Consider the following 27,126-nt stretch of genomic DNA (forward strand, 5'->3'; position numbering starts at 1 on the left):
TCCATCATGCACCCAACCCACCTAGGCCCCCCTGCCCCCACCATGCACCCCCTGGTTCCATCGTGCACCCAACCCACCTAGGGCCCCCTGCCCCCACCATGCACCCCCTGGTTCCATCGTGCACCCAACCCACCTAGGCCCCCCTGCCCCCACCATGCACCCCCTGGTTCCATCGTGCACCCAACCCACCTAGGCCCCCCTGCCCCCACCATGCACCCCCTGGTTCCATCGTGCACCCAACCCACCTAGGGCCCCTGCCCCCACCATGCACCCCCTCGCCTCGCCCCTCCCATCCCCTTCTTCGGGGCGGTCCCAGCAGACGCCGCCGCCCCTAGGCCCCGCCCCGCCGCGGCTGGCCCCGCCCCACAGGTGCCCGGCGCGCCCCGCCCCTCCCGGGCAGGCGGCCAACGACAGCTCCCGCCCCGCCCGCCGGCTCCGCGCAGGCGCGGCGCCGCCCCGCGGGCGGGGCGCGGCGGCCAATCGGCTGCGCCGGCGGGCGCGAGGGGGCGGGGCCGGGCGCGGGGGGGGCGGGGCCGGCGAGCACAAGGCGCCCGCCGCGCAGCCCCGGCGAAGCCGCCCAGCCGCCCCGCGCCCCCGCCGCCGCCCCGCACATGCCCGCGCGCGGGAGGGAGGCCGCCGGGCACGGGCCGCCGCGGGGCGCGCGCTGAGGCGGCCCCCGCCCCCCTCAGCATGGAGGCGCCGCCGCCGCCGCCGGGGGCCCCCGAGGAGCCGCCGCGGGCCGGGCCCCGGCTGCTGCACGCCTCGCCCGGCGCGCCGCCCGCCGCCCGCCCGGGTAGCCAGCGGGCCCTGAGCGAGCCGCCGGGCGGCCCCGCGCCGGGCCCCCGGCACCGGCAGCCCAGCCCGCTGGCGCCGCGGCGGGACAGCAACCCCTTCACCGAGATCGCCGTCAGCTCCTGCAAGTACAGCGGCGGCGGCATGAAGCCGCTCAGCCGCCTCAGCGCCTCCCGCCGCAACCTGCTGGAGGCCGAGCCCGAGGGGCAGCCGCTGCAGCCCTTCGGCCCGGGCCCGCCGCCGCCCGCCCCGCCGCCGCCGCCGCCGCCCGAGATCGTGGTGTCCCGCGAGGGGGGGGCCCCGCCCGCGCCGCCGCCCGCCCGCCGCCCGCCCGCGCCCGGCGCCTTCGCCCGCGCGCCCAAGCGGAAGCACCAGAACATCGGCTACCGGCTCGGGCACCGGCGCGCGCTCTTCGAGAAGCGCAAACGCCTCAGCGACTACGCGCTCATCTTCGGCATGTTCGGCATCGTCGTCATGGTGATCGAGACCGAGCTCTCCTGGGGGCTCTACTCCAAGGTGGGCCCCCCCCGCCCCGGGGCGGCGCGGAGGGGGGCGGGGGTGACTCTGGGGCCCCCCAGGGAGACTCTAAATGGGGCGGAGGGGGGCGGGGGTGACTCTGAGGGGGGCGTGGCGGAGGGGGGCGGGGGTGACTCTGGGGCCCCCCAGGGAGACTCTAAATGGGGCGGAGGGGGGCGGGGGTGACTCTGAGGGGGGCGTGGCGGAGGGGGGCGGGGGTGACTCTGGGGCCCCCCAGGGAGACTCTAAATGGGGCGGAGGGGGGCGGGGGTGACTCTGAGGGGGGCGTGGCGGAGGGGGGCGGGGGTGACTCTGGGGCCCCCCAGGGAGACTCTAAATGGGGCGGAGGGGGGCGGGGGTGACTCTGAGGGGGGCGTGGCGGAGGGGGGCGGGGGTGACTCTGGGGCCCCCCACGGTGACTCTAAATGGGGCGGAGGGGGGCGGGGGTGACTCTGAGGGGGGCGTGGCAGAGGGGGGCGGGGGTGACTCTGGGGCCCCCCCAGGGTGACTCTAAATGGGGCGGAGGGGGGCGGGGGCGACTCGGAGGGGGGCGGGGGCGACTCTGAGGGGGGCGTGGCGGAGGGGGGCGGGGGTGACTCTGGGGCCCCCCAGGGAGACTCTAAATGGGGCGGAGGGGGGCGGGGGTGACTCTGAGGGGGGCGTGGCGGAGGGGGGCGGGGGTGACTCTGGGGCCCCCCAGGGTGACTCTAAATGGGGCGGAGGGGGGCGGGGGTGACTCTGAGGGGGGCGTGGCAGAGGGGGGCGGGGGCGACTCTGGGGCCCCCCAGGGTGACTCTAAATGGGGCGGAGGGGGGCGGGGCGACTCTGAGGGGGGCGGGGTGATAGTTGGGGGTGGGGGCCTGGGGTAGGGGGCTCGGCCCAGGGGCTCTGAGGCTGTAGTTGGGGGTGGAGGGCGGGTCTCAGCTCTCCCCGGGGTGCCCCAGAGCCCCCGGGCGTTACGGAGCAATCTCCAGCGAAAGGTTTTACGTTCTGTGATAAAACACTCCAGGGACACGTTCCCCCCCAGCCTATAGCAGCCTGGGGCGGGGCTCCCTCCCCCGACTCCCTCTCCCTGCGCTGGCTCTGCAGCTTGGCTCTCCCCACCCGGGGTGTCCCCCCTCCACGCCCACAGCAGCAGCGGGCATGGCCGCAGGCGAGCCCCCTGGCTGGCGGAGCGGAGGGGCCCGGGGCGCTTGGGGCAGAGGCACCTTCCCCACACGCTGAGCAGAGCAGGGGCCCCGGGGATCCACGGTGGCTGGATGCGCTTGGCACTTGTTACAGCCCAGAGCTGCGGGATGGGGACAGGGTGGAGGGAGAAGCCGCTTCCTCTGAGTTCACAGTGGGGGTGGGTGTGAGGGGGGATTTGCCTGGTGTCAGTTCTCTCTCTCTCCTCCTCCCCTCCCCCCCTTGGCTATCCCCGTGGGGTGGGCGGGCTGCTTGGTGCTGCTCAGCTGTTGATTTTCAGTAGAGCTAATTTCAGACAGGGCGCAGCTGTTGTAAGGCTGGCACATTATTCTGTGAAACCCAGCCGCTGAGCAGGGGCCGGGGATGCCTCTGGCAATGGGAGTCCAGTGGCTCTGGAGGGCAGGCGCTGCTCCTGGCCCCTGCCCGCTGCCAGCCACTGCCTTAGTTCTCAGTTCCCCCTCTGTGCTCAGAGAGCGCTCTCTGATCCCCGCTTTCCTGCCCTCCACAGCTCGACCCCCATCCCTCCTGGCAGCCCCGATGGCCTGGCTCCTGTGGGATTGTTTGCTCTGGTGGACTGGCCGCCCCAGAGCTGCTTTTTCCTCAACGCCTGCTCTTGTGTGTATTCTCATAGGCCCGGTTCAGCCTTAGGGCCCCTTGTGTGGGGGGCTGTACAGAGACCCTGCCCAGGAGGCTCCTTGTTTGGGTGTGGCTGGGGATTCCCCTTGGCTGGCTCTGTCCCCTTCGGGAGAGGGGGCCTGGCCCAGCTATGTTCTGCTATCTGCTTAGAGGAAATTTCCCCATGTGATTGAGCCTTGAGCCCAAGCAGCTGGACCCTGGGGCTGGCTGAGCCCTGTGAAATGCTTCCTTCCTGATAGAAAGTGAGGGCGAAGTTGCCCCACCCCCCCCATCCCCAGCTGTCCTGCCATGGGCTCCCCTGGAGCTGGGGATGTGCCTTTGCCTTGGCACAGGGGGTAGCCCCTTGTGCCTTCGGCCCTCCCAGGAGCAGGACCCCTCTCGCAGTAGCACCGTTCCCAGAAGGAAAGACCCACCCCCTTTTTGCTCCAGTGGATACACTGAGCCAGCACGTGGTGGTGCTGGTGGGACTGGGTTCCCCAGGGCTCATTGCATGAGTCAAGCTCTGTGACTCCCCCATGGGATTCTGGGCTCTACCCGAGGCTGGAGCGGGCTACCTCCTAACTAAGGGATGTCTGGTGCCTTTCCCTCCTATTCCCTTGGGCTCTCCCGACTCCCCATGCTCAGTCCCAGAGGAGGGTGGCTGCCTGTAGGCAGTGCTGGCATGCAGGGGTCACACCTGGCTCCTCCGTCTGTCTGGCCTTGTTTGCAAACAGCCACCAGCCCTGAGGGCACAGCTGTCTGCTCGCTGCCTGGCAGCCCCCAGCCTGGTCTCTGGGGTGGGGATCTCCATGCTCTTGGATTTGCAGGCTCCTACAAGAGGGTCAGCAGCATTTCAACCCCCGTGGCAGGGGTGGCACCATTAAAATGGCTGCTTGGCCTCCCTGGGGCACTGCCCTTGACCCTTGTGGCTGCTCTGCGCCTGGGCCCAGCACTTAAAGAGGTCTGAAATATTGGGGGCTGTGCCCTAATCTGGGAGCAGCCCAGGCTTAGTGCCCCTCACAATCTGGCTTTAAGTATTTTATTTTGCTGGCTCTGCGACCCCAACCTCGCTTGAAAACACTGCCTGGGGCTGGATGCTTGGGCCACAGTCAGAGCATGTGCAAGCGGGTCCTGCCGACCCCAGCCCTGAACAGGGCCCTCGAGTACCAACTGCTGGAGACAAGCCCCTCGGCTCAAAGTTGATCCCTGTGTAGTTAGAAGCTGCTCTGCATGAGCCTGTCCGCGCAACATGTGTGCGAGACCCAGTGTCCCGGCTTGCTCCCTAGCACCCCATGTGGCAGTGAATGGCACACTGCGCGCCCCCTCTCCCTCAGAACTCTCTGTGCCCGGAGTCTGTGGCACAGGCACCCCCAGCTAGTATACTGGTGTGCCCCCCCCGGCTCCCTTTCTCTCTCTAGCTGTGCGCTGGCAGGGATATGAATAACTCTTTGTATAGACATCTGTCATGTTATTTATACCTATCTGGAGAGGGGAGATGAATAGTCATCCACGCTAGCGGGGTGTGTGCAGTGCAGGCAGGGGCCGGTGGAATGGTCAGGCGCTGGGCTGTGTGGAGAGGGGGATCTGTGCAGCTTGTCCCATTCCTTCGCATTCCTTTGACTCTTGCTAACAGGGGTTTGCAGCCAGGCAGCTGGACTGGTGTCAGGCAGAGCTCAGGTCACATGGGCACAGAGGGAGCAGCAAGATAGGGAGTTGTGTGGGAAGGGGCTGCTCTCTGCTTCCTGCAGCAATCTGAGGAGCTGGGCGATGGGGGGGCAGAAGAGGAAAGGCTGCTTCAGCACTCAGCTCCTGCCTTCCTTCATTTCCCTTGAAACCAAAAATCAGGAGGAAAGGAGAAATGCCTGACCGTATTGGTGGGTGCATAGGGCACCCAAATGGGAGACTGGCACTGATCTGCGGGGTGGAGCATGGCTGGGTTGGGCTGTTGGCTGGGCTATGCAGGGATTGAGGGACGGGGGGGACGACAGGGCTAGTTCTGTGTGTTTCAGAGAGGAATATACAGGCGGTGGGGTGAGTGTTCAGGTCACCCCCTGCTGCAGCGAGGTCCGTGGCACCAAGGGCATGGGGTAGGATCCCCTGTGCTCAAATTAATTCCACTTAGGTTTGCTCAAGGCTCTTGGGTGGAGGAGCTGGGTGACTCCAGGGCTGTGGCTCTGACTTGCTTCCTCACCCCCCAGCTGGCTGCTGGATCTTTCTGGTGCCTTGTTCCTGTGTGGCCCTGATGTGGCTTGCCCAGCGTAGGTGTGGCTGCTAGGAAAGGTCTGGCCAGTTGCTGTCCAGGAGAGTAGCTGCAGTGTGCCATGTTTGCCCCCCCTGCAGAATGGGAAGTTGCTGGTGCCGCCTCCTTGCTGGAAGGGAGCCTGTGGGTGGTGGATCCCCAGGGAGCAAGGTGGAGGGGGAAGGATCTATTTCTCCCAGAGGTGCCTCTGTCAGCACTTGCCCCTGTGTGGGGACGAGGCTTGAGGTGATGCTGGAGCTGGCTCTGCCCCATGTTGCCCCACAGCAGGGCCCCAAGCCATGTCCTGACCCTGACCCACTTCCTAGGGGCCATTGGGAGTTGGGGTGGGAAGTATCTGTGGAATGTGGGGGGGGGGGGGAAGGGAATGGGACAAGACTTCAATCTGTGGGTGGGAGGGAGGTGCTGCTCGCAGGTGTTTGCCCAGGAGGCAGAGGGGGGTAGTGGGAGCTGATCCACCTTGCTCCTGTTTAATCCCAGGGCTCTGCAGGCTGCGGCATGAGGAATCCGGCTGGCTCTGCTCTCTGCCTTCCCATGCCAGCAAGGCTGGCGCTTTCCTTTGCGGTGATGCCCACCCCCAGCCGTGGCTGGCTCTCTGGGCCCTGTCTCCCCCGCAAGGGGTCTGGGAGGGCTGGGCCCCTGCTAACTATTGGTGTCAGTCCTACCTAGCAAAGTACCTTATCTGTGCGGGCAGCTCTGTCCTCGGGTGCTGGGTGCTTGCCTGGCAGTGCACATTGCCACCAGTGGGTGCCCTAGATAGTGTATTGAGGCTGTGGAGTCCAGAGGAGGGCGGGGGCACTCCAGGCTTGGAGGCTTGTCAGTCCGGGATGCCCTCCAGCTGGCTCCACATGGTCAGCGGTTCCTGGCTATGTGCACGAGCTCTGTCATGCACACAAGCCTCGGCCCCAAAGACCATGGAAGGAGCACATGATGCTTCCTCACTCTGCCAGTGTCACGGAGTCCCTGGGCAATGCTCTGGAACTGCTCCCCATGAAGCCAGTCAGGACTCTGGGAAAGTCTCCTTTCTGGGAGCAGCCTGTCTCCAGGACACACAGCTCACCCGGCTTCCACCTTCCTGCGTTTGACCTCGGAGCATTCAGCATTCTCTGCCCCTCAGTGCGCTTCCCATAGCCAGTCCGCCCAGGCGGGGTCTTGGGAAAGCCAGAGGGTCCTGCCCCCCAACTCTGCAGTCAGACGTGACTCTCAGCCAGCCAGTAAAACAAGGTTTATTAGACAACAGGGACATGGTCTAAAACAGAGCTTGTGGGTTCAGAGAACGGGACCCCTCAGCTGGGTCCATTTTGGGGGGCAGTGAGCCAGACAACCATGTCTGCACTTCACTCCATGTCCCAGCCAGCCCCAAACTGAAACTCCCTCCAGCCCCTCCTCCTCTCGGCATTGTCCCTTTCCCAGGCCAGGAGGTCACCTGAATCCTTTGTTCTCCAACCCTTTAGCTCTCACCTTGCAGGGGGAAGGGCCCAGGCCATCAGTGGCCAGGAAACAGGGTGTCGGCCATTCTCTGTGTCCAGACCCCTGCACACATCTGCCCTCTAGGGCTCTGCAATGATCATACACCCTTATCCCACCCCCTAGATACTTAAGAACTGCCTAGGGGAAACTGAGGCACCCCCACACTATTCAGAGGAAACATTAAGAACAGTCCCACTTGGTCACAGCCAGCTATAAATCCTCCCCACTGAGCCCCCCGGCAGGGAGTCTTTCCTGTGCCTGCTAGCCCAAGGCAGCGCTTCATCTGGCTGGAATCCCCCCTCCCTGCTGAGTCTCAGCTGGGCTAGGCCAGGGAGTGAGGGGAGAGATGGAAGCTGGAGAGAGCTCTGCAGGGCGAGCTGCCCCCATGCCTCTCACATCTGGGCAGAACAGAGCTCATAATATGATCTTCAAAGATTGTAGCTTAGCATGGTGTATGATCTTCAGAGATTGTAGCTTAGCCAGGGCTTTGTAGAGCACTCAGTGCTGGGACAGCAAGGGGGCTGTGGATGGGGATAGAGGGGCACTGGCAGAGCTGGGGGTATGGGGCCCAGGTTTGGGCTAGCAGGGGTTGTTTTGGCCAGAGAGAGGGGCTTTGGCAGAGCTCTCTGGAGGAACCCTTTGCTGGGTCTGGCTCCAGCTGTCCAGATGCACTGTGGCCTGGAAGCTGTGCTTTCCGTGGTGCAGAGACCAGGAACCTGGGTCGCACCTGCTACTGGGAAATCAAGAATAAGCTGTGCACCTCTGCCTCCTGGGCAAACACCTGCAAGCAGCACCACCCTCCCACCCACCCACCGCAGGACTGGGGCCTCCTGAGCCGCCTCTGGCTGCAGGCTGCCCTGGGCAAGAGGTGTCCTGACTACTCCCTGCCACAATGAGAAGGGTTGTGGACCTGGTTGCAGGGTCTGCTGCAGTGTGTCCCCTTGCCCACCCCCCCACCCCCAGTGTGAAAGGGGTCGAGGCTGCTCTATGGCCGCTGTTTGAAGCTCCAGCAATGCTCCGATTTGTCTCTAAATATCCCCAGGAAGCTTTCTGGCCCCACTGTGTTAGGAACAGGAGCTCACTGGCCGTGTCCAGAATTCTGTGCTCCTGCAGGGAAGGGGCTGGAAGGAGCCTGGGGCTGCTGCAGTGCTGGGCCCTGGCCTGGCTCCAGCCCTCAGCTGAGAGCAGAATGCCAGGTGCTTGTTTTAGCCTCTCCCCAGCTGGAGGATAGGGCCCCTGCGGCCCAGGGCGTGGCACCTGGAGCCAAGAGCTAGGTGCCAGCAGACAGCACCCCCGTTCTAGGGAGTGTGTGGTGTTGTAGGGCTGTTTGCAGGCTCCACTGTGAGGGCTGGCATGTGTTATTGTAGGACTGCTTGTGAACACCATACCATGTGTGCCACCTTGCCTTCCACTTGGCTGAAGAGGGAGCACTGCATGCTGGGATTTGGAGTCTGGGCGGGGCACCCCAGGGCTGCTGGCTCCCAGGTGCAGTTGTGCCATAGAGCAGCGGCCTTTTGGGGGTGACCTAGCTATGTGCCAATCACACCCAGCAGCCATGCACCCAATGGCGACTGAGTGTGAGGCTCTCCAGTTCTCCTTGTCATGTGGCCTCCCTGGCAGCCTGGCACCCCCATCCCTTTGGTGAGTGATGGGTTTGGGGGGGGCCTGTTCTAGATTGGGCCAGACGTTGGGGTGTCCATGCCCCACACCGTGTGTGTGTAATATATATATATATAAGGCCATGCAGCCGCCCTCCCCCGACACATGTGTGCACATGCCTGTCCTTGCTCCAGGTGCTCACCTGCCCTAAGCCCCAGTCTCCCTCCGAGCTAAGCTCTGCTTGCCAATGAATCACGTTGATCTCGTTTCTGCCTGCTCTTGGGAGTGAGCATGGGAGCCAGGACTAGCTCTTCCTGTCCAGGCCCCTCTGGAGCCGACTTTGACGGGAGCTGTGCATAAAGACCGGGGCTGTGTGGCAGGTTTTCCCAAAGTATCGTTTGTCTTGTACCTTTCCGCCTTGTCATGCCATGGCCCCAGGGGGGCAAAGGGGATTGTTGCTCCGTTTCCTGGGCTGTTCCAGCTTGGCTTGGATTGCTTTTTATTAAAGCTGGAAAGCAGCATGCATGCAGGGGAGGGGGGTCTGAGAGACTCCTCCAATGGGCAAAGAAATGTTAACGTGCCCTGGATTCTGTATGCTTGCTTGGCTGGGGTCACCCACACAGCTGGGCCTTTCTTTGGACTGAGCCCTGTTGGGGTGACAGACTGGTATCAAAGCCACTGTGCTCAATCAGCCTAACTTCTGTCATCGTCCCAGCCTCTTCCCATGTCCTGAGAGCAGGGTGATGGAGGGGCAGGTCTGGAAGGGGCTGCAGGTGAGCCAGGTGCAGTGAATCCCATGGGCAGAGAAACCAGGAGGATTTCGCTAGTCACCCTGTAGTGACAGTCTCCCGTGGCTGTGCTCCCCTCTTGGGACTTGGCAATGGCAGGCGAATGCGGGAGGCCTCTGAGGGGGGGCACAGTGGTCTCTTTGCAGTGAAGATTTCAGCATGTTAACAGGCTGTAGCCAAGCCTGTCCTGGAAGAGCCATGTGTCTGGGCGTGAGCTGGGGTTTGCCTTTACTGATGACAAGCTCAGCTCCATCTCTTCTCCCCGTGCCGTGGTAGTCCCTAAGGATCCTCCTGCAGCTTTGCTCAGCCAGCACTCTTGATCCCCCTCTCTCCAGAAGGCCATGCCCTTGTCTCTGGGTGGGATACTAAGCCACCTGCCCAGTGAGTCAGCAGGACCCACTTAACCCTTTCCTAGCAGCATTCACCCCTGCGTTCAGGGTGGAGTGCGACAGATGAACGCTGCCAGCCTCCTTCAGGGCTCCCTGGACGGCTCCATGCAGCTGGCACTGACAGAATCTTCTGGGCATGTTTGTATTCTCTGCTTTGGGAAAGCTCCTCAGCTAACAGCCATTCCTGCTCTGACCAGCTGCCCGGCAGCAAAGGGCTAACACTGTCCAGACAGCGGCTGAAACTGGCCATAATTGATGGCAGAACTGTTCCAGGAGTGACCCCTAATTGCAGTTAACCCTGGGTGTGCCTTGCACAGTGACACTGACCTGCTCAGAACAAGGTTTCCCATTAGGCATCACCATGGCTTGTGCCATAGCAAGCTGTGGGCTGCATTGGCGCCTGGGATGTGGGGGCTCTGCCCTACATCTGGCCAGCAGCCCAGTAGCCTCTTTCAGACAGCCACCAGGACCAGGTGCGCAACGGCAGCACGAGCTCCAGTGTGGTCAGAGGCGTGGCTGTCTGCTGCCATTCCCAACTCCATGGGCCCCTTGGGCCAGGGGAAAGAACCCAGGAGCCCTGCTGTGATCAGGGGCAAAACCCCTTCCTGCCTCTTCTGCCCCTCCCACCGTTCCTGTGCCTCATGATAGTAGACTGAGCTCTTCGGGGCAGGGCCTCTCAGGCCAGACTTCCCTACACACACAAGTTCCAAGGGCTAACTACAGGCTGGTGGCACACAGATTGAATTAAAGTGGGGTGGGGGATGGGTGGACAGTGTGTGTGAGGGGGCTGTGTACGCTTCTTGTGGGGTAGCTTGCCTATGTCCACCCACAAAACTGCACCAGTTTCACTAAATCCATTTAAACAGGTACAAGTTCATGTGTAAGCCAGTGATGGGCCAGAGTCCCCTACCACTGGGCACTGCACAAATGCAGAACCAGAAGGCAGTCCTGCTCCAGACAGCTCTCAACCTGAGGCAGATGGGGGAGAACAAGGAAACAATGAGACCAGGCTGTGGTCTCTGCATAGCAGCCATCTAGCCTTTGTCCAGGTGTCTGTAGGTCTGCGTATGCAGCACCTCGCACAATGGGGCCTGATCCCGGCTACCCTACTGATACTTGGCTGTAAAGCCCCTCTGCCAGTCCCTCTTCTCTGACTGGTTGGACACCATGGGCCAGACCTGGCATAATCCAGCACTGGGTTCAATGGAATGATGCTGATTTAAGCCAACTCGGGTTCTGGCCCTGCATGTAGGGGGAGGGGCTGGAACAGCAGCAGGCCACACTCAGCACTATACAGCAGCGGCTGCATTTCCCCTCCTGATATGGGGAGACATGGAATTTGGGGCACTGGATCGGGCACTGGCCCATCTGGTGTGGTCTCCTGCCTTGGGTACAGCCCCAGCCCCCCTCCCTTTAGTCATTCCATTGTGCAGTTCTGTGGGTGGCAGTGGAGATTCCTGCCTGACCCCTACAGGTGCTGAGTCTCCCTGAAGCCTGAGGCTGGGTCACTCTGTGTATGTAAATGTTCCGACTCGTCACTGACATTCCGTGCTCTTGGAAAGAACCAGCTAGGATGCAAAAACCACCAAGTCAGGGCAAATCTATGGTACTAGCAAGTGAGGGGTGAGTTTCCCCTTGCTCAGCTCTGCTAAGAGGCATCAGCTCTGTCCTGCAGCCCCCCTGCTCTCCCAGTCTTGGGGGTCTCCCACCCCCAGCACCCAAGTCCCAGCCTGAAGCCCCTTGCTGTTCCAGCCTTGAGCTCCCCCGTCCCTGTCCCGATGCCCTTTGATCCCAACCTGCGTGTACCATGACTGTGCATTTGGTAGCGAAGATGTCCTGGTTTGCCATGGTTTCGTGTCTCCAGGAGAGACGTTAGACCGGCACACCACAAGGTTGGTGGCAAACGACAGTCCAGGGAGGTTCTGGGCTGCCCGGATGTCTGGGTACCTCAAAAGGGCTGGATGCCGCAGAGGCGGGTAGAGGCAGCAGCTCTGCGGCGGCGTCAGAGCTATAGCTGCCTTGGTGCAAGCTGTACTCTAGAGCCTGCCTATTAATAGCCCGCGTTTGGTCTCCAGCCCTCCTGTCGGCACCAGCTGTGCTATCCAAACAATGGAGAGGCAAGTGCCAAGTTGTGAGGCTGACCACAATGCGTGGCCCTGCCGGGCCGCAAGAGAACAATGCTCCCTGTTCGCCAGGCTGCACCCAGAATAGCGCTCCCGCTAGTTCCAACAGGTTATTTTTAGGACCAGTTTCCTCTTGTTTTGAAATGCTGGTGGGGAGGTGAGCCCCAGGGGAGGATCTAAGAGGGAAGGGGGGTGGATTTTCTATAGGCCACTGGGCTCTCTCCACTAGGCCACACTGCCTACCACTGGACCATGCTCTTCAGTGGCCCACATGAAACAAGCTCGTGGTTTCAGGCCAGTGAACATCCTAAAAAGCATCACTGACTGGGCTTCTCTGCTGACAGACATGGTAGCAATGAGGACTGGCCAGTTCCAAAGAGCGACCTGGGCACCTGCCACGCTGGGCTCATGTGCATTTTAATACAGCCAAAGACAGTGCTGTATAGCGTGGGTCCAAGAACAGAGGTCAGATGTATAGCACTTACAGGGGCTGTAGGTTGGAAGGCAGTTACACTCAGACTAAGGAGCCTTGGTAGAAATCAGATGGGCAGAAACACTCCATGCGATGCCACAGCTGGGTTAATGCGACCCTGGGCTGGAAGACTGTGGAGAAAGGAGGTGGTGTGACTGGTAAACAGCATTAGTGAGGTCAGTGCCGGAATACTGTGCATTGGAAAGGATGGTGACAGTTGGAAAGGGTCCAGGAGTCAAGCTCTGGAAAACCTGCTTCACTGCCAGACTGAGGAAGCTCAAGCTATTTCACTGAACAAAGCAAAGGTTAAGAGGTGACTTGATCATGATCTGCAGGCACTTACGGGAGTTGGGTGGGAGATGTCAGATGATAAATGGCTCCTTAATCCAGCCAAAGCAGAACATGGTCCAGGGGCTAGAAGTTGACACCAGACACATTCAGACTAAAAATAAGGTGCAGTTTTTTTCACAGGAGGGTAATGAACCACCAGAACAGCCTGTCAAGGGCTGTGGGGTTTGCCTGTCACTGGGGGAGGTTTGCATGCCTTTCTACCAGACATGCTCCATATGAACCAGACGTTCTGAGCTGGATGCAGGAGTCACTGGGTGAGGTTCTCTGGCTTGGGCTATGCAGGGGGTTAGCCCAGATTATAAGGGTCCTTTCTGGCCTTGGTCTCTATCTGAGGCAGAACTCTCCTTCGGCTCTGGGCTGCTGCCTGCGTGGCAAGACTGAAGCACACTGACCGGGGAAGCTGGCACTGCTGCCTGGGCTGTTCTGCCTGACGCATTAACACAGGTTTGCCTCCCGGAGCTGGTGTCTTGTGCCTTTCCCCATTGTGACGAAGTGGGACTGTAATTAATGTTCCCTCTAAATATTGTGGGGGTGCCTCAGTTTCCCCTATGCAGTTCTTAAGTATCTAGGGGGTGGTGTAAGGGTGTATGATCGTTGCAGAGCCCTAGAGGGCAGGTGTGTGCAGGGGTCTGGACACAGAATGGCCGACACCCTGTTTCCTGGCAACTGATGGCCTGGGCCCTTCCCCCCTGCAAGGTGAGAGCTACAGGGTTGGAGAACAAAGGACTCAGGTGGCCTCCTGGCCCAGGGAAAGGGACAAAGAAGAGGAGGGGCTGGAGGGAGTTTCAGTTTGGGGCTGGCTGGGGACAAGGAGTGAAGTGCAGACATGGTTGTCTGGCTCACTGTCCCACAAAAGGACCCAGTTGAGGGGTCCTGTTCTCTGTACCTGCAAGCTCTGTTTTAGACCATGTTCCTGTCATCTAATAAACCTCTGTTTTGCTGGCTAAGAGTCACGTCCGACTGCGAAGTTGTAGGGCAGGACCCTCCGGCTTCCCCAGGACCCTGCCTGGGTGGACTCACGGTAGGAAGCGCACGGAGGGGCAGAGGATGCTGAATGCTCTGAGGTCAGACCCAGGAAGGGGGAAGCTGTGTGAGCTTTTTGCCCTAGGGACAGTCTGCTCACAGAGAGGAGACTTCCCCAGAGTCCTGCCTGGCTTCGTAGGGAGCAGTTCCAGAGCATCGTGACAACTGGGGAGAGGAAACATGAAGAACAGTCCCACTTTGTCACATCCAGCACTGTCTGCATGAGGGTGGATGGCTGCATATATGCTACCGACCCCTTTGCTCATGAGCCACAGGGGATTTCTCTTAACAGTTTAGCACAGCCGCATGGGGTCAGCAGGGCTCTAATGGAGAAGGGCTTCCCTGCCTGAGTCTCTACCCTCCACCACAGCCTGCCCACAGGAGCCAGCTTGGGAACTTTCCTGGGAAAGGAGAGGTGCTCCATGAGTAACTCTCCATGAGCAATCAGCTGTTGCTCTCTGCTCATCCCTCAGCAGCTCTGCCTGTCTGTATCTCTCCCATGGGCCTCTTTATCTCCTGGCACTTAGAACAATCCCACTAAATGCCCTGATTTCCTTGGGCTCTGCTGTCGGGTTTATGGGAATTCCCCTCCGACAGCTGCAGAGAGAAGCCAAGCAGCCCCATTAGCACCAGTGGCCCTAGCAGAGACATGCTCAGTGGGAAGGCAAAGGGAGATCCCCTACCGAGGCCCTTGCAGCAATGGGTCTGTCCTGGGGCTCTGCGGACAACCCCCTGGGTCCCTTTCCCTGGGTAGATTCTGCCCTGCTTAACCCTGGCTCTGCCCCCCTTTGCAACACTTTTGAGAGAGAGGAAGGAGGGTCTTCTGGCTAATGCCTCACGACTCAGGAAAGCTGGGTCTAGCAGGCTCCCCGGGTGGGTGTCCTGGGCCGGATGGCCTGTGCTTGACCCCTACAGGTAGGGTTAGATGATCTACAGAGCTCCGCTCCTGACATGCTGACCTTGCTGGGAAAGTCTGTGTGTTCCAGTTCCACCTCTGCTAATGGGGAGAATAACCCTGCCTTTGTCGGGAGCTTGTCGGGCAGGGGCTGCCTCGCTGTGGTGTCTGCAGTATCCAGCACAACAGGGCCCCACCTTGGTTGCAGCGCCAGGTGCTACCTCAATGCAGCTAATGAGGGGCTAGTATCTGTCTGTGGGGTTCCTGACACCAGCGGGGTGCCGGCTCTGGGACCGTTCCTTCTTGTTCTGCTGGTTGCCTTTGTTTTCCACCTTTAGTCTGTCTTGTGACTGTGAGCAAGCCTGGCTGGTAGGGGGCTGGAATTTGGGAGGGAGCACCCTGCAGCTGAGGTCTCCGAGCGCTGCTGCCCCTGTAAACCCCAGGCAGGGGTGCTCGACTACACCGGCCCTGTGCTTAGTAGAGCCAGGTGCTGCCTGGGGCCCTCCCAGCAACTAGGACAGGTAAGCTCGTAATAGGAGGAACGAAGTGTTGTAAGCAAGGCACCCAGAAGCTTGTTTGTCTTGAGAGTGTTGAAGGATGTTGGCTCTGTCAGCTGGAGTGAAATAGGAGGTGGCTGAGCCATAAACACCTGCAGTGGCAGGAGGCCCTCAGGGGACAGTTGCTGGGAGGTGAGAAATGGGCGGCTGGCTGCGGTGTGGGGTTTGCAGAGGGGCTGGGGAGGTGGAGATGGGGCTCCAGGTGTTCATAGCATCTGGGGGAGATTAGAGAAAAGCCAGACTCCAGCTCCCCCTGTTGCTGGGAGGGAAGGGGCAGGTTGCTTGGCACTGAAATTACAGTGGGTTCTTATGTGCGCTGGGTGAGGTGAAGTCACTGGACGGCTGCAATAATAATCAGAATGCTTGCTGCTGGCCTTTGTCCCCCCACGGGAGGGGAACCAGCCCTCTGCTAACAACACAGACTACACTGGGCTGCCAAGACCCAGCTCTTCCTGTCACTCCGTTGGCTGGAGCTGGCCAAGGTCAGTCACTGCCCAGCAGTGACGCCAGTTAGGAGCCCCGGGGCAGCCATCCAGGGCTGGGTGGGGGGAATGAGAGAGACAGTGCAGGGGTCTCTTCTCATGCAGCCACCATGAACACACATGCCTCAGCCCTGTGGAGAGGAAAAGGAGGGAGTGGGTAGGAAGTGAGACAGCGAGGAAAGGAGGGGTTGCGGCTGCCTGGCCTTTCCCGGTGGGAAGCCAGGCAGCAGAGACCTGGGGTCTGGAAGCAGCCACTTTGCTCATGGGCATCTAAGGGCTGGTTTAATTTACATTGCATTGATTAGCAGGAACATCTGATTAGACCATCTATTAGGATGCCATATTACAGAGCTAATGCTGAGACTCAGCAGATTGCTGGAATCCCCTGGCTGGCCGAGGGGAGACATAATTACATCTAACAGCATTTGATTAAAAACCTCATTGAAAAAAGGGCTGCTCTTCCAGACGGCAAATCGATGCCAATAACATCATGCTCCCAGCTGCTGAGCCCCAGGGGGTGCAGGGACATGGCTCCCCGGGGACCTCTTGGTCCAGCGGCTGCTCACATAGCCTGGCCTGCTTTCTGGCATGCAGAGGCATGGCTGGGCTTTTGGTGGTGGCCCTGAGGAACCTGGGTCAGATTCCTGTTCTGTAAGTCTCCTTGGTCCCCTGGGCCTCAGTTCTGGGATACAGCAGTGTGTGGCTGATGGGAGGCCACTGTGCCACTAGCCTGGATGGTGGGCCTGGTGTGTAGCAGCAGCTGCTGCATGGGCTGCCCGAGGTCAGGCTCCATAGCCAGGTGGGGTGCTGGCCCAGCTGTAAAGCAGGGATCGATAGTACTTCCCTCCCATTAGGGGGTGGGGCTTTGAGACACTAGGGACAGGGGGTGCTGGGCTGGGCAGTTCCCATCTCACTGGCCTGTGCCACCTGCTTCAAAGGTGCAAGGCGCCCCCCTCCTCCCCCCGCCAGTGATGGGGTAACCTGCCCCAAGGGGAGTTCCCTCCTGACCCCCAGTGAGAGGCTGGTTTGTGCCCTGAAGCAGCAGGGCTGAGATCCCTGGATGAAGGCACGAGAGTGAGTCTACTATCGCTATTCTGTTGCTTGTATGACTGAGATCAGCTGGGTCCTTGGCCTCAGGAAGCTGCTAACCTTGGGGGCACCGTCTGTTCAGCCGGATTGGGGAACCACACACTGGGCCCCTATTCCCTGGGCCTTCCTGCCAGCATGGGGGCATGGAGTCAGCACCTTTCACCCCTGAGCTCGGGCATTCACATGCTGGTAGGTGTACAGCCTGCAGTGTTGTCATGTGTGAGCACCTTTATCCTCACAGCTCTGTGCAGGAGGGAAGGGATGTTCCCATTTTACAGTCTGGAAACTGAGTCACAGAACTGACTGACTTGTCCAGGGCCTCTGGTAGACCAGGGACTAGACCCCAGGCCAGCGTCCTACCCACTGCACTAGCTTTGCACTAACCTTTGTATCCTGTGCACCCGCAGTTCCGCCAGCAGCCCCTGCTGGGTGGATGTATGAGACGGGAACTGTCTTCAGGCTCATGCAAGGACGCTCTGTTCCCACACCTTGTCATTCTCACTCTGAGGCTTCAACCTGGGGGGCCTCGGAGCTGTATCTTTTTTTCCTCCCAATTGCAACAGCAAAAACAAGCCAATAAGTGGTGGTTTGATGCATCCCTCCATGCTGATGGATTGTGTCATTACAGCCTGAGACTTCCCACTGTAAAACACACAGCTGGGGGCCGGTAACTTGTGAGGCTGCATCCAGTGCTCACATATAAACAGTATTGACTGTTCCCCAGGCACCAGGCTGCTGTCAGCACAAGCTGCCTGAACTCCATTAGGAGTGAATCCGCAGCTGGGGGTGGCTGTGTGGGGTGGGGCAATGGTAGGTCTGAGGGCGAGGGGCACCATTGGGGAGTGGAGTCAAGCTGGTGCAGCGAGAGACAGATGGGCCATCCCCAATGCCCTGTCCCAGCTCTGAGCCCCCATCGCATTACCTGCAGAGAACCTCCAATCTGGCTGCAGAGTCCCCATCGTGCTCCTGGGCTGTCAGCCCAGCTCACCAGTTGCACCCAGGCTGCCGCTTGTACCCCTCCTGCCACGGTGCCAGATGGGCTGGGTGCTGGGCTGCCGTGCACTGTCCCAAAGGAACGTGGCATTATCGCAGCGCTAAGGGGCGCAGACGAGCCGAGCTCCTGTGGCTGCCAGCTCTCTGAAGAGCAATATCTAGTGGTCGGTGCAGGGAGGGTCAGTCTTAGGTTCTCGCTGCGGCCCGGAGGCAGTGTTGTCTAGTGGCTAGAATAGGGCACTGGGGATCAGGACTCCTGGGATCTGTTCCCAGCTGTCGATGACTTGCCATGTGGCTCTGGGTGAGTCACTTACCCCATCGTTCCTCAGTTTGCCCTGAGAAAAGGGGGCAGGATGAATTAGTGCTTGTGACGCACTCGGAGGGCCTGGGGCGGAAGGGGATGCAGAGGCACAGGTATGGTTTAGTATTCTCAGCTGGAGCACCCTGTGCTCGGCCTCCGCTCCCTGCTCTTCTCAGTTGGGTGGCCCATCACTGAGTGGGAGTGTGACCCCCAGATGGGAGATGGGGGGTGGTTGTGCTGGCACGCTTGGAGGAGCTGTACAGAGTCCTGGCTGAGGCTGTGGGGTGGGGCCAGACAGCAGGCATCTCTGGGAAGCTGCCTGCAGTGGGTTGCAGGGGTAGGTAGAGCACATGCTGAGCTTCCGGGCTCAGGAACAGGGGTGGGGTGGGCAGATGCCTCCACCTCACACCTTGCTCTGTGGTGATCCATGTGTCCGCAGTTTCCCCTGTAACGATGGAGAAAGCAGAATGCCTCCAAGGCCCGTGCATTCCCGTCTGCCCTGGCCCATGGACCCAGTTCCCGTTATGTCTCGGTGGGGATGGGGTGATCCCTTCCTGGCCCTCACTCCTCTAATGCTTTCTCCTTCCTTGTCCTACAGGAGTCCATGTTTTCTCTGGCCCTGAAATGCCTTATCAGCCTGTCCACCGTCATCCTGCTGGGCTTGATCATTGCCTACCACACACGGGAAGTGCAGGTAGGTCCCCCTTGGGGCGGGAGCTCCTCCAGAGGGGAGAATCCTGGGGAGAACCAGGCACCCTTCAAGGCATGTCTGCGTTCGTGGTGGTGATGAAGCCGCGTGTGTGTGTTGGGGGACATAATGCTGAATGTCCCCCTTGGAGTGGATTTGCACCATCTGTGCTGGACACGGGTGACAGGGATGCTGCAGAGATTGCCACCCTGAGCCTCGTTTGAGAGTGCAGTGCAGGCCCCCTCCTGCAGCCGCTCAGTGCCAAGACGGGAAGGGCCAGGGTCTCCGAAGAAACTCAGCCAGCCATGCTGGCTCATTCCCAGAGGACACCTGCAGCCTGTCTGGATGCTACACAAGCTGCACTAGCCCACGGCCTCTGGAGCGGCGACTCCCTGCTCCAGCCTTCACAGCCCGTCAGGAGCCCTGCTGCTGCTCTGTGGGAGGTAGAGGCCATGGAAAGCAGCTCTTTGCCCTGGAATCCAAGAGCGGCATGATCCTTGAGCAGGAGCAGCAGGGTTCATGGTCCCAATCTCCGCGTGCAGCAGGTTTCATACCGCAGTGCCTGGAGTGGGGGGTTCACATGTCTGGCCACATGGCTGGCCTCATTGAACTGAGAGGGCCAACTGCTGGTTCCCTGGTTGGCCCAGCCATTGGCTCGCTGTGTGACCGCCTGCAGGGGAAAATGTGTGTGAAGAGAGGTGATTGGAAAAGCAAACTTCCTGTACTGGGGGCCAGGCCATGGGTCGGCTGGGCTGGGAGGGAGCTTTGCTAGTGGAGGGGCTGGGAAGCCACCTTCTGCCTCAGCTGCTCTGGTTTAATGGTCCTTCCCACCAAGCTTCCCGGGAGAGTGATTGTATTCTCTGCTGTTTGATGCAGGGGGATGCCTAGGCTGCTCTAGCTGGGAGCTGTCCAGCAGCAAGTGGCTGGGCCCGCCCTGCTCTCAGCCTTTCCTCCAGGCTGGCTGCGGTATCACATACGGTGCTGCAGGAAGGTGAGGGACCCCTGTGCAGGGGAGAGCCGGGGTCCGAGTTCCACTGACCTGCGCCTGATTCCTTGCCAGGCTTAACTTCTACCTGAGCTGGTCTCACGCCTTGCAGGGGGCTCAGGCTAACTCTGAATGGAGTAACCGTGAGCCTCGGGGGCAGAGAATGCGTCTGCACAGGCCGTGAGATGGGGAGCCTCCGTTCTACGTGGCCAGCCTGGACTTCAAAGCACCATATGGCCGTTAGGGAAGGGGCAGGGCTGGATCCTGTGCTGTACCCAGCAGGGGAGAGGGCAGCAAGAGGCTTCAATCCACCTTGGTGCCTCCCTGGCTGGTACTGACCTGGTACTGGTGTGTAAGTGGGAGCAGCCCTGGGGATGCAGGTGCCTAATGCCTGATCCAGTGGGAACCATGAGAGAGTAGCTCCCTTCCCCCATGCTGGAACCCCGTGCCCAACCACAGCCGGGAGTTAGATTGGTGCCTGCTTGTTCCCTGGAGCAGCCCCAGAGGCCCGACGCTGAAACCTGTACGTGGGCTGCTGTGTTTTGAGACACGTTTCTTAGGGAGTTAGTACCTGCCCGCTCCAGAGCAGCGCTTTGCTGGGGAAACAGGGCAGCGCTGCTGTTCCAGTCAGCATGGATCCGAGCACTTCCTCCATGCTGCAGGGCACAGGCTGCTCCTGCCTGAGAGTAGCTTCCCCTTTGTGCCTCAGCCTCACCAGCAGGGATGCTGCCACATGTGCTATGTGAGGGTCTGAACAGGCAGGCAATATCCCCTCCCCCCCATCAGCAGGGCCTGCTGGAGCAGGAATAAGTGGGCACTGCTGACTAGCAGGGGCTCATTACAGCATCTGGTGAAGGAAGATCTAGGGGGTGGGCTGAGCAGACCTGACGGAGGAACAGCCATGCCTGGGGAGAAGTTCTGAGGTGAGCTATGTTACATTGATGTGGATTTCTTTGTTGATAAAACCATATCCAGGAAGGTCTGATCACACACTGCATTTGAGCGTTGTCCAGGAGCCTGGGTGGGAAAGCCGCTTGCTCCCAGGGGATGGGTGCTAAACTGGGGCTGGGTGAGGGAAGAGTTCATCCATCGCCTAGTCGCGTTTGTGCTGAGCGGGGCTCTGCCCAAAAGGGAGATGTTCTTGGGGCCATGTTTGGTACCTGGGAAGGGCCTACTGTGGGGCTCCCTGCCTACCACGATGCTCCTCCCCTTTCACAGGGGAGCCTCAACACACACTAGCCCTAGACAGTGGGGGACAGAGATTGGGAGCAAACCAACGTCCTCATCCACAATCTGTCCCAGCAGGCTCCAAACCTCCACCAGTCCCCTGAAGCCCAGTTTAGCCCTGACGAGCTGGCCAGTCCAAAGCGGCTGATCTTGGTATGGAAGAGAACTACCCGTTTCAACCCCCAGTGTTTGGCAGAGTTCTGCTTCCTGGCTCGAACGCTGTTCCTCCCCCAGGCCATGCTGCCTGCGGTTACCAGTGTTAACTTTACCCCCCTTCTCTAGTGTTGCCTCTTGTGCTATGGTTTCAGGATTCAGCAGCCACAAAGCCCACACTGTGCATTGGTGATGGGGTTCTCCTGGGCTTGGGGTGTCATTTTTATGTTTCTTCACGGAAGACTTGGCCGTGTTCAGCACAGTCAGGTCATAGCCTAACCAAGGCAGCTCCTAGGAGAGCAGAAAAGCCCCTTCTGCAGCAAGGAGGCACTTTATGTCTGATGGGAGAGGATGGGAGCCAAATGGAAAAGTGAAGAGGGGCACTGGGAATAGATCCAAGCCTGAGCCAGGAGCCTGCAGCTCGGCCCCAATTTCTGTGGAACAAAACGCTCTGTGTGCAGGTGAATTTCTGGTTGTGCTTTGTATGAAGGGTCCGTTCCTAGAGTTTGCACAGGCTGGTAACTGGCTAATCAGGTCTTTTGCATTGCTCTAGAATCCCACAGGCCACCGGGCTGCTGAGAGCCCTCGGGTGCTCCTGCTACTGATTGGCTTGTCCCCATTTCCAGCACTGCAGCTCCTGTCGGTAGCATCTCTTCATCACTTATTAACCCTTTGTAAATGGAGCCTTCCCACACAGAGGGACCAAGCTCCCCTTGCTCCGGCCTCGGGAACCTAGAGATTGCAGACCGGGTGGGACCAGAGGTCCATCCACACCAACGTACAGACTGACCCAGGCGCTGCAGATCCCTGATTTTTATTTGTAGTGTTATGTACCTTTGCCAGTGGCAGAAGCCCATGAGTGTCTGTAGAGGTGGTGCCAACTCAGGCCTCCTGCACTGGGAGCATCAGCAGTCCTTGCACTTCCCTTCCCTCCCTCCCTCATCTCTAGAGCTTAATTTCTCCCTCTCTAAGTGCTATTGTTTAAGATTTTGCCCCTGAGTGCAGCTGGAAGCAATCTCTTCAGAGGGAGCCAAGGGGGTTGTTCTGGGGCCAATCCAGGGGGAAGAGCCAGCAGCACAGCTACTTGCGAGAGGGGCTGGCAGTCTGCAGTGCTCTGTGTGGGGAGAACCACATCCCCAGGGCTCCAAAAGCAAATGGTCAGAAGGGCAATGGAACCACTGAAGAGCAGCTGTGGGTCTCACAGGCTGCTCACAGCCTGAGCTAGCTGGCCCTCCTGGGGATGTGAGAGGAAGCCTGCGTTCTGGCTAGGGACTCTCCCGCCTTGCAGTGAAGATGATAGTCCTCCAGTGCCTTCCCACGTTTCCCCCCTGTGTGTGCAGGGACAGACAAGCTCTCCCACAATTCACCAGGAAAATCAGAGCTGCTCAAAACCCCATGGGAGATGCCCCCAGAAGTCCTAGCGCCAGAGCTGGGGGAGTGCAGCACCAGAGGGCACAGGGTGACTTGGTACAGCTTTGCAGAGTGGCTGCTCACACCCAAACTGAGCTAACCTGGGCACTCAGACCAGGTGCCAATCACCTGGGCTAGCCCTTCCTCAGGCTGCATGTCACAGGGAGCTTCTCTGTGGGGGACCATCAATGCTGCTCCATGTCCCAGGCCCGCGGCAATCAGAGGCGCTGCCCAGTTCCTAGGCCTCCAATGCGGCTTGTCAGATCCTTTAGTATGAGAACTGGTCCAGTTGGCAGTTTTGCGTCTCTTCCCCCCCATACCAGCTTTGCAATCACCCACTGCCAAGCACACCGAGAACTCCTGATAGGTGCAACATTTGTCACGAAGTGTAAAAGCTGCTGCCCTGAGGGAACAGTTTGTTTTCCTCACTGCACAGGCCGCGTGTTTGGCCACTTCTAGCTGAGGCTAGATAAGACGCTTGATTTTTTGCGGCACTGTCAAGAACCCACGTTGTACTGTCATGAAAAACGCCCAGGGTCCCCTCGGGCTCTGGCAGTAGTCGGCGTCTGGGCAATGCACAGATTGACCTGTGACTCCACCAGAGGGACTGGCAAATGAGCGGTTGCTGACCTTTCCTCTAGCTGAACATTTCAAAGTAAATATTTGGGAGAGCTCTGGCCTTTGCAGAAATAATCTCCCCCGAGGCTGCTTTGTCAATGCAAGCTTCACCCTATGCCTGCTTGTCCTCTCTGATGAGAGGTTCCCAAAGTCCACCCCTTGAGCTGGGCACAGGGCTTCACAGGTCTGATCTACCTCTGATTGAAAGCAAAGGCAAAATTCCCATTGATTTCTGAATCAAGGCCTTGGATTCAAGAGCCTAATGTTTGGCACCCACACGCCTATCTTTGGCCTTAGCATCTCCAGGTGGCATTGTCATATTTGCCCAGCAAAGACTCAGCAACTTTCAGTGGGGTTAGTCATAAACGTAAAGCAACCCAACGAGAACAGCCCCAGCAAGACCAATCCAAGTTCCGTCTGCAGCAATGTGTGCTTTGTGTGGCACTTGGAGAGGAGAAGCAGGAAGCCAGAGACGGTGCTTGTCCTCCACAGCATGGAGTGGAGAAGCTGTGAGGGGAAAAGAATCTCTGCTACTGAGGGGTCAGAACAACCTGTAGGAACAGCAGAGAGGGGCCAGGGGAAAAGATCTTCCACAAAGAGCACCTGGAGGAAATCCACGCCTGACCTAGCAGCTGACTCCTGTAATAAAACACTCTGCCAGCATACGGACTTTCCTGCTCAATGTCTGTCACTGCTGTAAGTCCGTCATGACCAGGGCTTGGATATGGGGCTTGAAGGGCAGGGGAGCAAGCCTGGATCCCTGCGTGCAGCTGAGGGCCATGTTCCAAGCACTAGTAGCTAATGCACCAGAAGCACCAACTGCAATCCTTGTCCATCTCCTTGTAACTCTCTCCTGCGGGTGCTGGGTCCTTACAGGTCCAGCCAGCAGCGGAGAAGCATGCGGTTTGGCTGGTTGGTCAGTTGTACTGATTAAGCTCTCTGAGTTGATGTACTTAGCTGAACAAAGAGCCGGTTCAGGGGTGGCTTGATCCCCATCTGAAGATCTACCTGGGAACAAATATTAGATCAGGGGCTTGTCCATCTAGCAGAGGAAGGTCTAACCAGAGCCAATGGCTGGGAGTTGAAGCTAGACAAATTCAGACTGAAAATCAAGTGTAAATATTTAACTGAGGGGAATTAACCATTGGAACAACTGACCCAGGGTAGTGCTGTGTTCTCCATCACTGCCAACTTTTAAATGAGGAGTGGCTGGTTTTCTATCAACTCTGCTCTAGGGTTCACTTGGGGGCAGGGCTCTGGGCTGGGAAGTTCTGGAGGTCAGACAAGATGATCACAATGGTCTCATCTAGTCTTGGAATCTCTGAATTTCCCCAGTCAGTGTCTTCCGATCAGCCACAAACAAGAACATGTAAACCTAAGTGACAAATGTTCCTGTCTGGAGTGTAAAATCTGCCACTACAAGGAAGCAATTTCTTTCCTTGCTGTGCAGCAAAATGCAAAAAATCCTCTCTGAACAGCTCCCAGCCAGTCCTAGCCTCAAAGAGGAACAGAGTATCTTCAGTTTCCCAAACATACAGCAAATTTAGGCTGAGTAAAGAGCCAGATGGAGTTAGGACGTGTTTTCTGAGCATTAACTTCTAGGTGTGAGAGCTGAATTGAGATGTCACGCTGGTCTCTAGCTGCCTGTACATTTTACTAATAACTGACAGGAATTGATTTAGTCCCATCCATTGAGGCTGAGTCCCCAAGCTGCCCAAATTCACATGAACGGTACCACATCCCCTAAGTGTTCTTGAAAGGCTCAGCCCCCCGCGTTTCCCAGTCCCTTTGCAATGGGCTGGTGCTTCAATAGTGATGCTGTCTTGAGAACCCTAGCAGGATGGCACGAGCCGCTACAGGGCTGAGAAAAGTTTTGCCCATGCACCAGAGCAGAGAGAGGCTGCCCCTTGCTGGTCTCTCCGCAGGGCGCTTGGCAATTGCTTTCCAGATGGAGGATTTTTTTCCTCCCTCAGGAAAGGCTTTCCAGCTGGAAGCCTGGGTTTCAGTGTTGGTCTTTGCTCACGTCAGCCTGGATCTGCAGTCAGGAAGTTCAGTATGAGGTTTGGGACTTGGATGCAGATAAGACGGTGTGATTTGGTGGATAAAGTCTGGGTCTAGGAGCCAAGCCCTTCAGAGTTCTAATGTAATGCCTGTGGACTGTTCTGTGTTTGTATAGTGCCTGGCACAATGGACTTCCAGCTAACAAACAGAATTAATCGTCCGCCTCCTAGCTCTGGCAGAGACTCACTGTGGTGCCTTTGTCGACTCTGGGTCCATTGTGCCTGCTGGAAAATGGGGATTACCCCTCTTGCCCTCCCCTGGGCTGGGGAGCAGGAATGTTCTTGCAGCACTTTGAAGACGAAAAGCTTGAGCTCCATGCAAAGTCGTATCCACCTTGTTCCTGCCGAGAGATGCCATCCCAGGCTGCCTCAGAGTTGTCAGTCTCCTTTCCAGTGTAGAGGGCTTTGCGTGGGTCTTGTTCTCAGTGCCCCAGGCAGCAGACTGGTGGCACTTTCCTTCGGAGAGCCTATGGTTTGGCTGGGCAGATCAGCTCCCTAAGCGGAGTCATGGCTTTGAGGCATTCCCGAAGGCTGGAGCCCAGGCCGGTGGAAGTTCCCTGTTGCAATGGTGTCACGGAGTCCCCGGGTGGGCAATGCTCTGGAACTGCTCCCTACGAAGCCAGTCAGGACTCTGCTGAGGTCTCCTCTCTGGGAGCAGCCTGTCTGCAGGGCAAAAAGCTCACACGGCTTCCACCTTCCTGGGTCTGACCTCGGAGCATTCAGCGTCCTCTGCCCCTCCATGCGCTTCCCACAGCGAGTCTGCCTAGGCAGGGCTCCCGGGGAAGCCAGAGGGCCCTGCACCCCAACTCCGCAGTCAGACAGGATTTTCAGCCAGCCAGTAAAACAGAAGGTTTATTAGATGACAGGAACATGGTCTTAACACAGAGCTTGTAGGTACAGAGAACAGGACCCCTCAGCCAGGTCCATTTTGCGGGGCAGTGAGCCAGACAACCCCGTCTGCACTTCACTCCTTGTCCCCAGCCAGCCCCAAACTGACTCCCCCTCCAGCCCCTCCTCCTCTGGGCTTTGTCCCTTTCCCGGGCCAGGAGGTCACCCGATTCCTTTGTTCTCCAACCCTTTAGCTCTCACCTTGCAGGGGGGAGGGGCCCAGGCCATCAGTTGCCAGGAGACAGAGTGTCGGCCATTTATGTACATTGGCCCTTTGCTCTGCCATAATTACACCCCCTTATCCCACCACCTGGAGACTTAAGAAATGCATAGGGGAAACTGAGGCACCCCTACAGTATTCGGAGGACACGTAAGAACAGTCCCACTTCGTCACAAATGGGTGGAACAAGCAAGAGCTGTTAGCAGCGCCATAGCAATAGGCTAGTTCCTACGCCTTAGCCCCTGGGCAGTGCTGGAGCAATGCCGGAGTTGAGTCCCAGGGTTTAACAGCTCAGGGGGCTTCTCACAGGGGCAGGTCAAGCTGCCTGGAATTGGGCCTGACTCTGATGTCAGGTTAGCGACTTTACACTATTGGCCCATGGAACCTGTATCCTGCCTGCAGCATCCAACAGGAGATGTTCAGGAGAAAGCACCGAAAGCATCAGCAGTTACAGGCCCCAAAGGTGCAAGGCTGCAGATGGAAGAACGTTCCTGCCTCATGGCAATGGTGTCCAGTTGACATTCTGATCGCTCTTCCCGCTCTTAGCCTGTGTCACTGGGCACGCTGGGCCATGCACTGTCCAGTCTGCTCCAGCCGCTGGCAGTCTATGCGACCAGGCGAGGGGGAGACCTCAGGCTGCCGTGCTGCAACACTGAATAGTGCTAAATGCCCTGCCCTTCCATGGTTCGCCCTGGCTCTTCTGGTGTTGAGGGGGGCTGAATGCTTTCGCTGAGTGGGACTTTTGTTCCCTGGGATAACGGAGAGCACAGGCCTGTGGCCACAGTGTATCTGCTCCGAAGATCCTGCTTCATCAGAGCCCTGTGTGATGCCTGGGGAGTCCGCTCTACTCCCACCGTTGTCCATTACCTTGGGCTTATCCCAGTTACATTCATGCTGTCCCACGGTGCCTGGCATGCCGGACAGCACCGGAAACTTCTCTCGCTCTCCCTAGCGTCTGCAGCTGAATTGCAGTTACCTTG

The 27,126-nt window shown here is 58.9% G+C and overlaps 1 protein-coding gene across 2 annotated transcripts in view; it reads left to right on the forward strand.

Moving 5' to 3' along the window:
* The first annotated feature begins 520 nt into the window (after positions 1 to 520).
* The window catches only part of KCNN3 (potassium calcium-activated channel subfamily N member 3), an 82,101-nt gene continuing 55,495 nt past the window's right edge, over positions 521 to 27,126 (forward strand). For both annotated transcript variants that reach the window (XM_073322900.2, XM_073322901.2), the window contains exons 1-2: positions 521 to 1,308; positions 18,496 to 18,591. In XM_073322900.2, coding sequence (XP_073179001.1) covers positions 691 to 1,308; positions 18,496 to 18,591 — 714 coding nt within the window. In that variant the 5' untranslated portion in view covers positions 521 to 690. The remainder of the gene's footprint in view (positions 1,309 to 18,495; positions 18,592 to 27,126) is intronic.

This window comes from Lepidochelys kempii, chromosome 24 (assembly GCF_965140285.1).
Source record: "Lepidochelys kempii isolate rLepKem1 chromosome 24, rLepKem1.hap1, whole genome shotgun sequence".
NCBI lineage: Eukaryota > Metazoa > Chordata > Testudines > Cheloniidae > Lepidochelys > Lepidochelys kempii.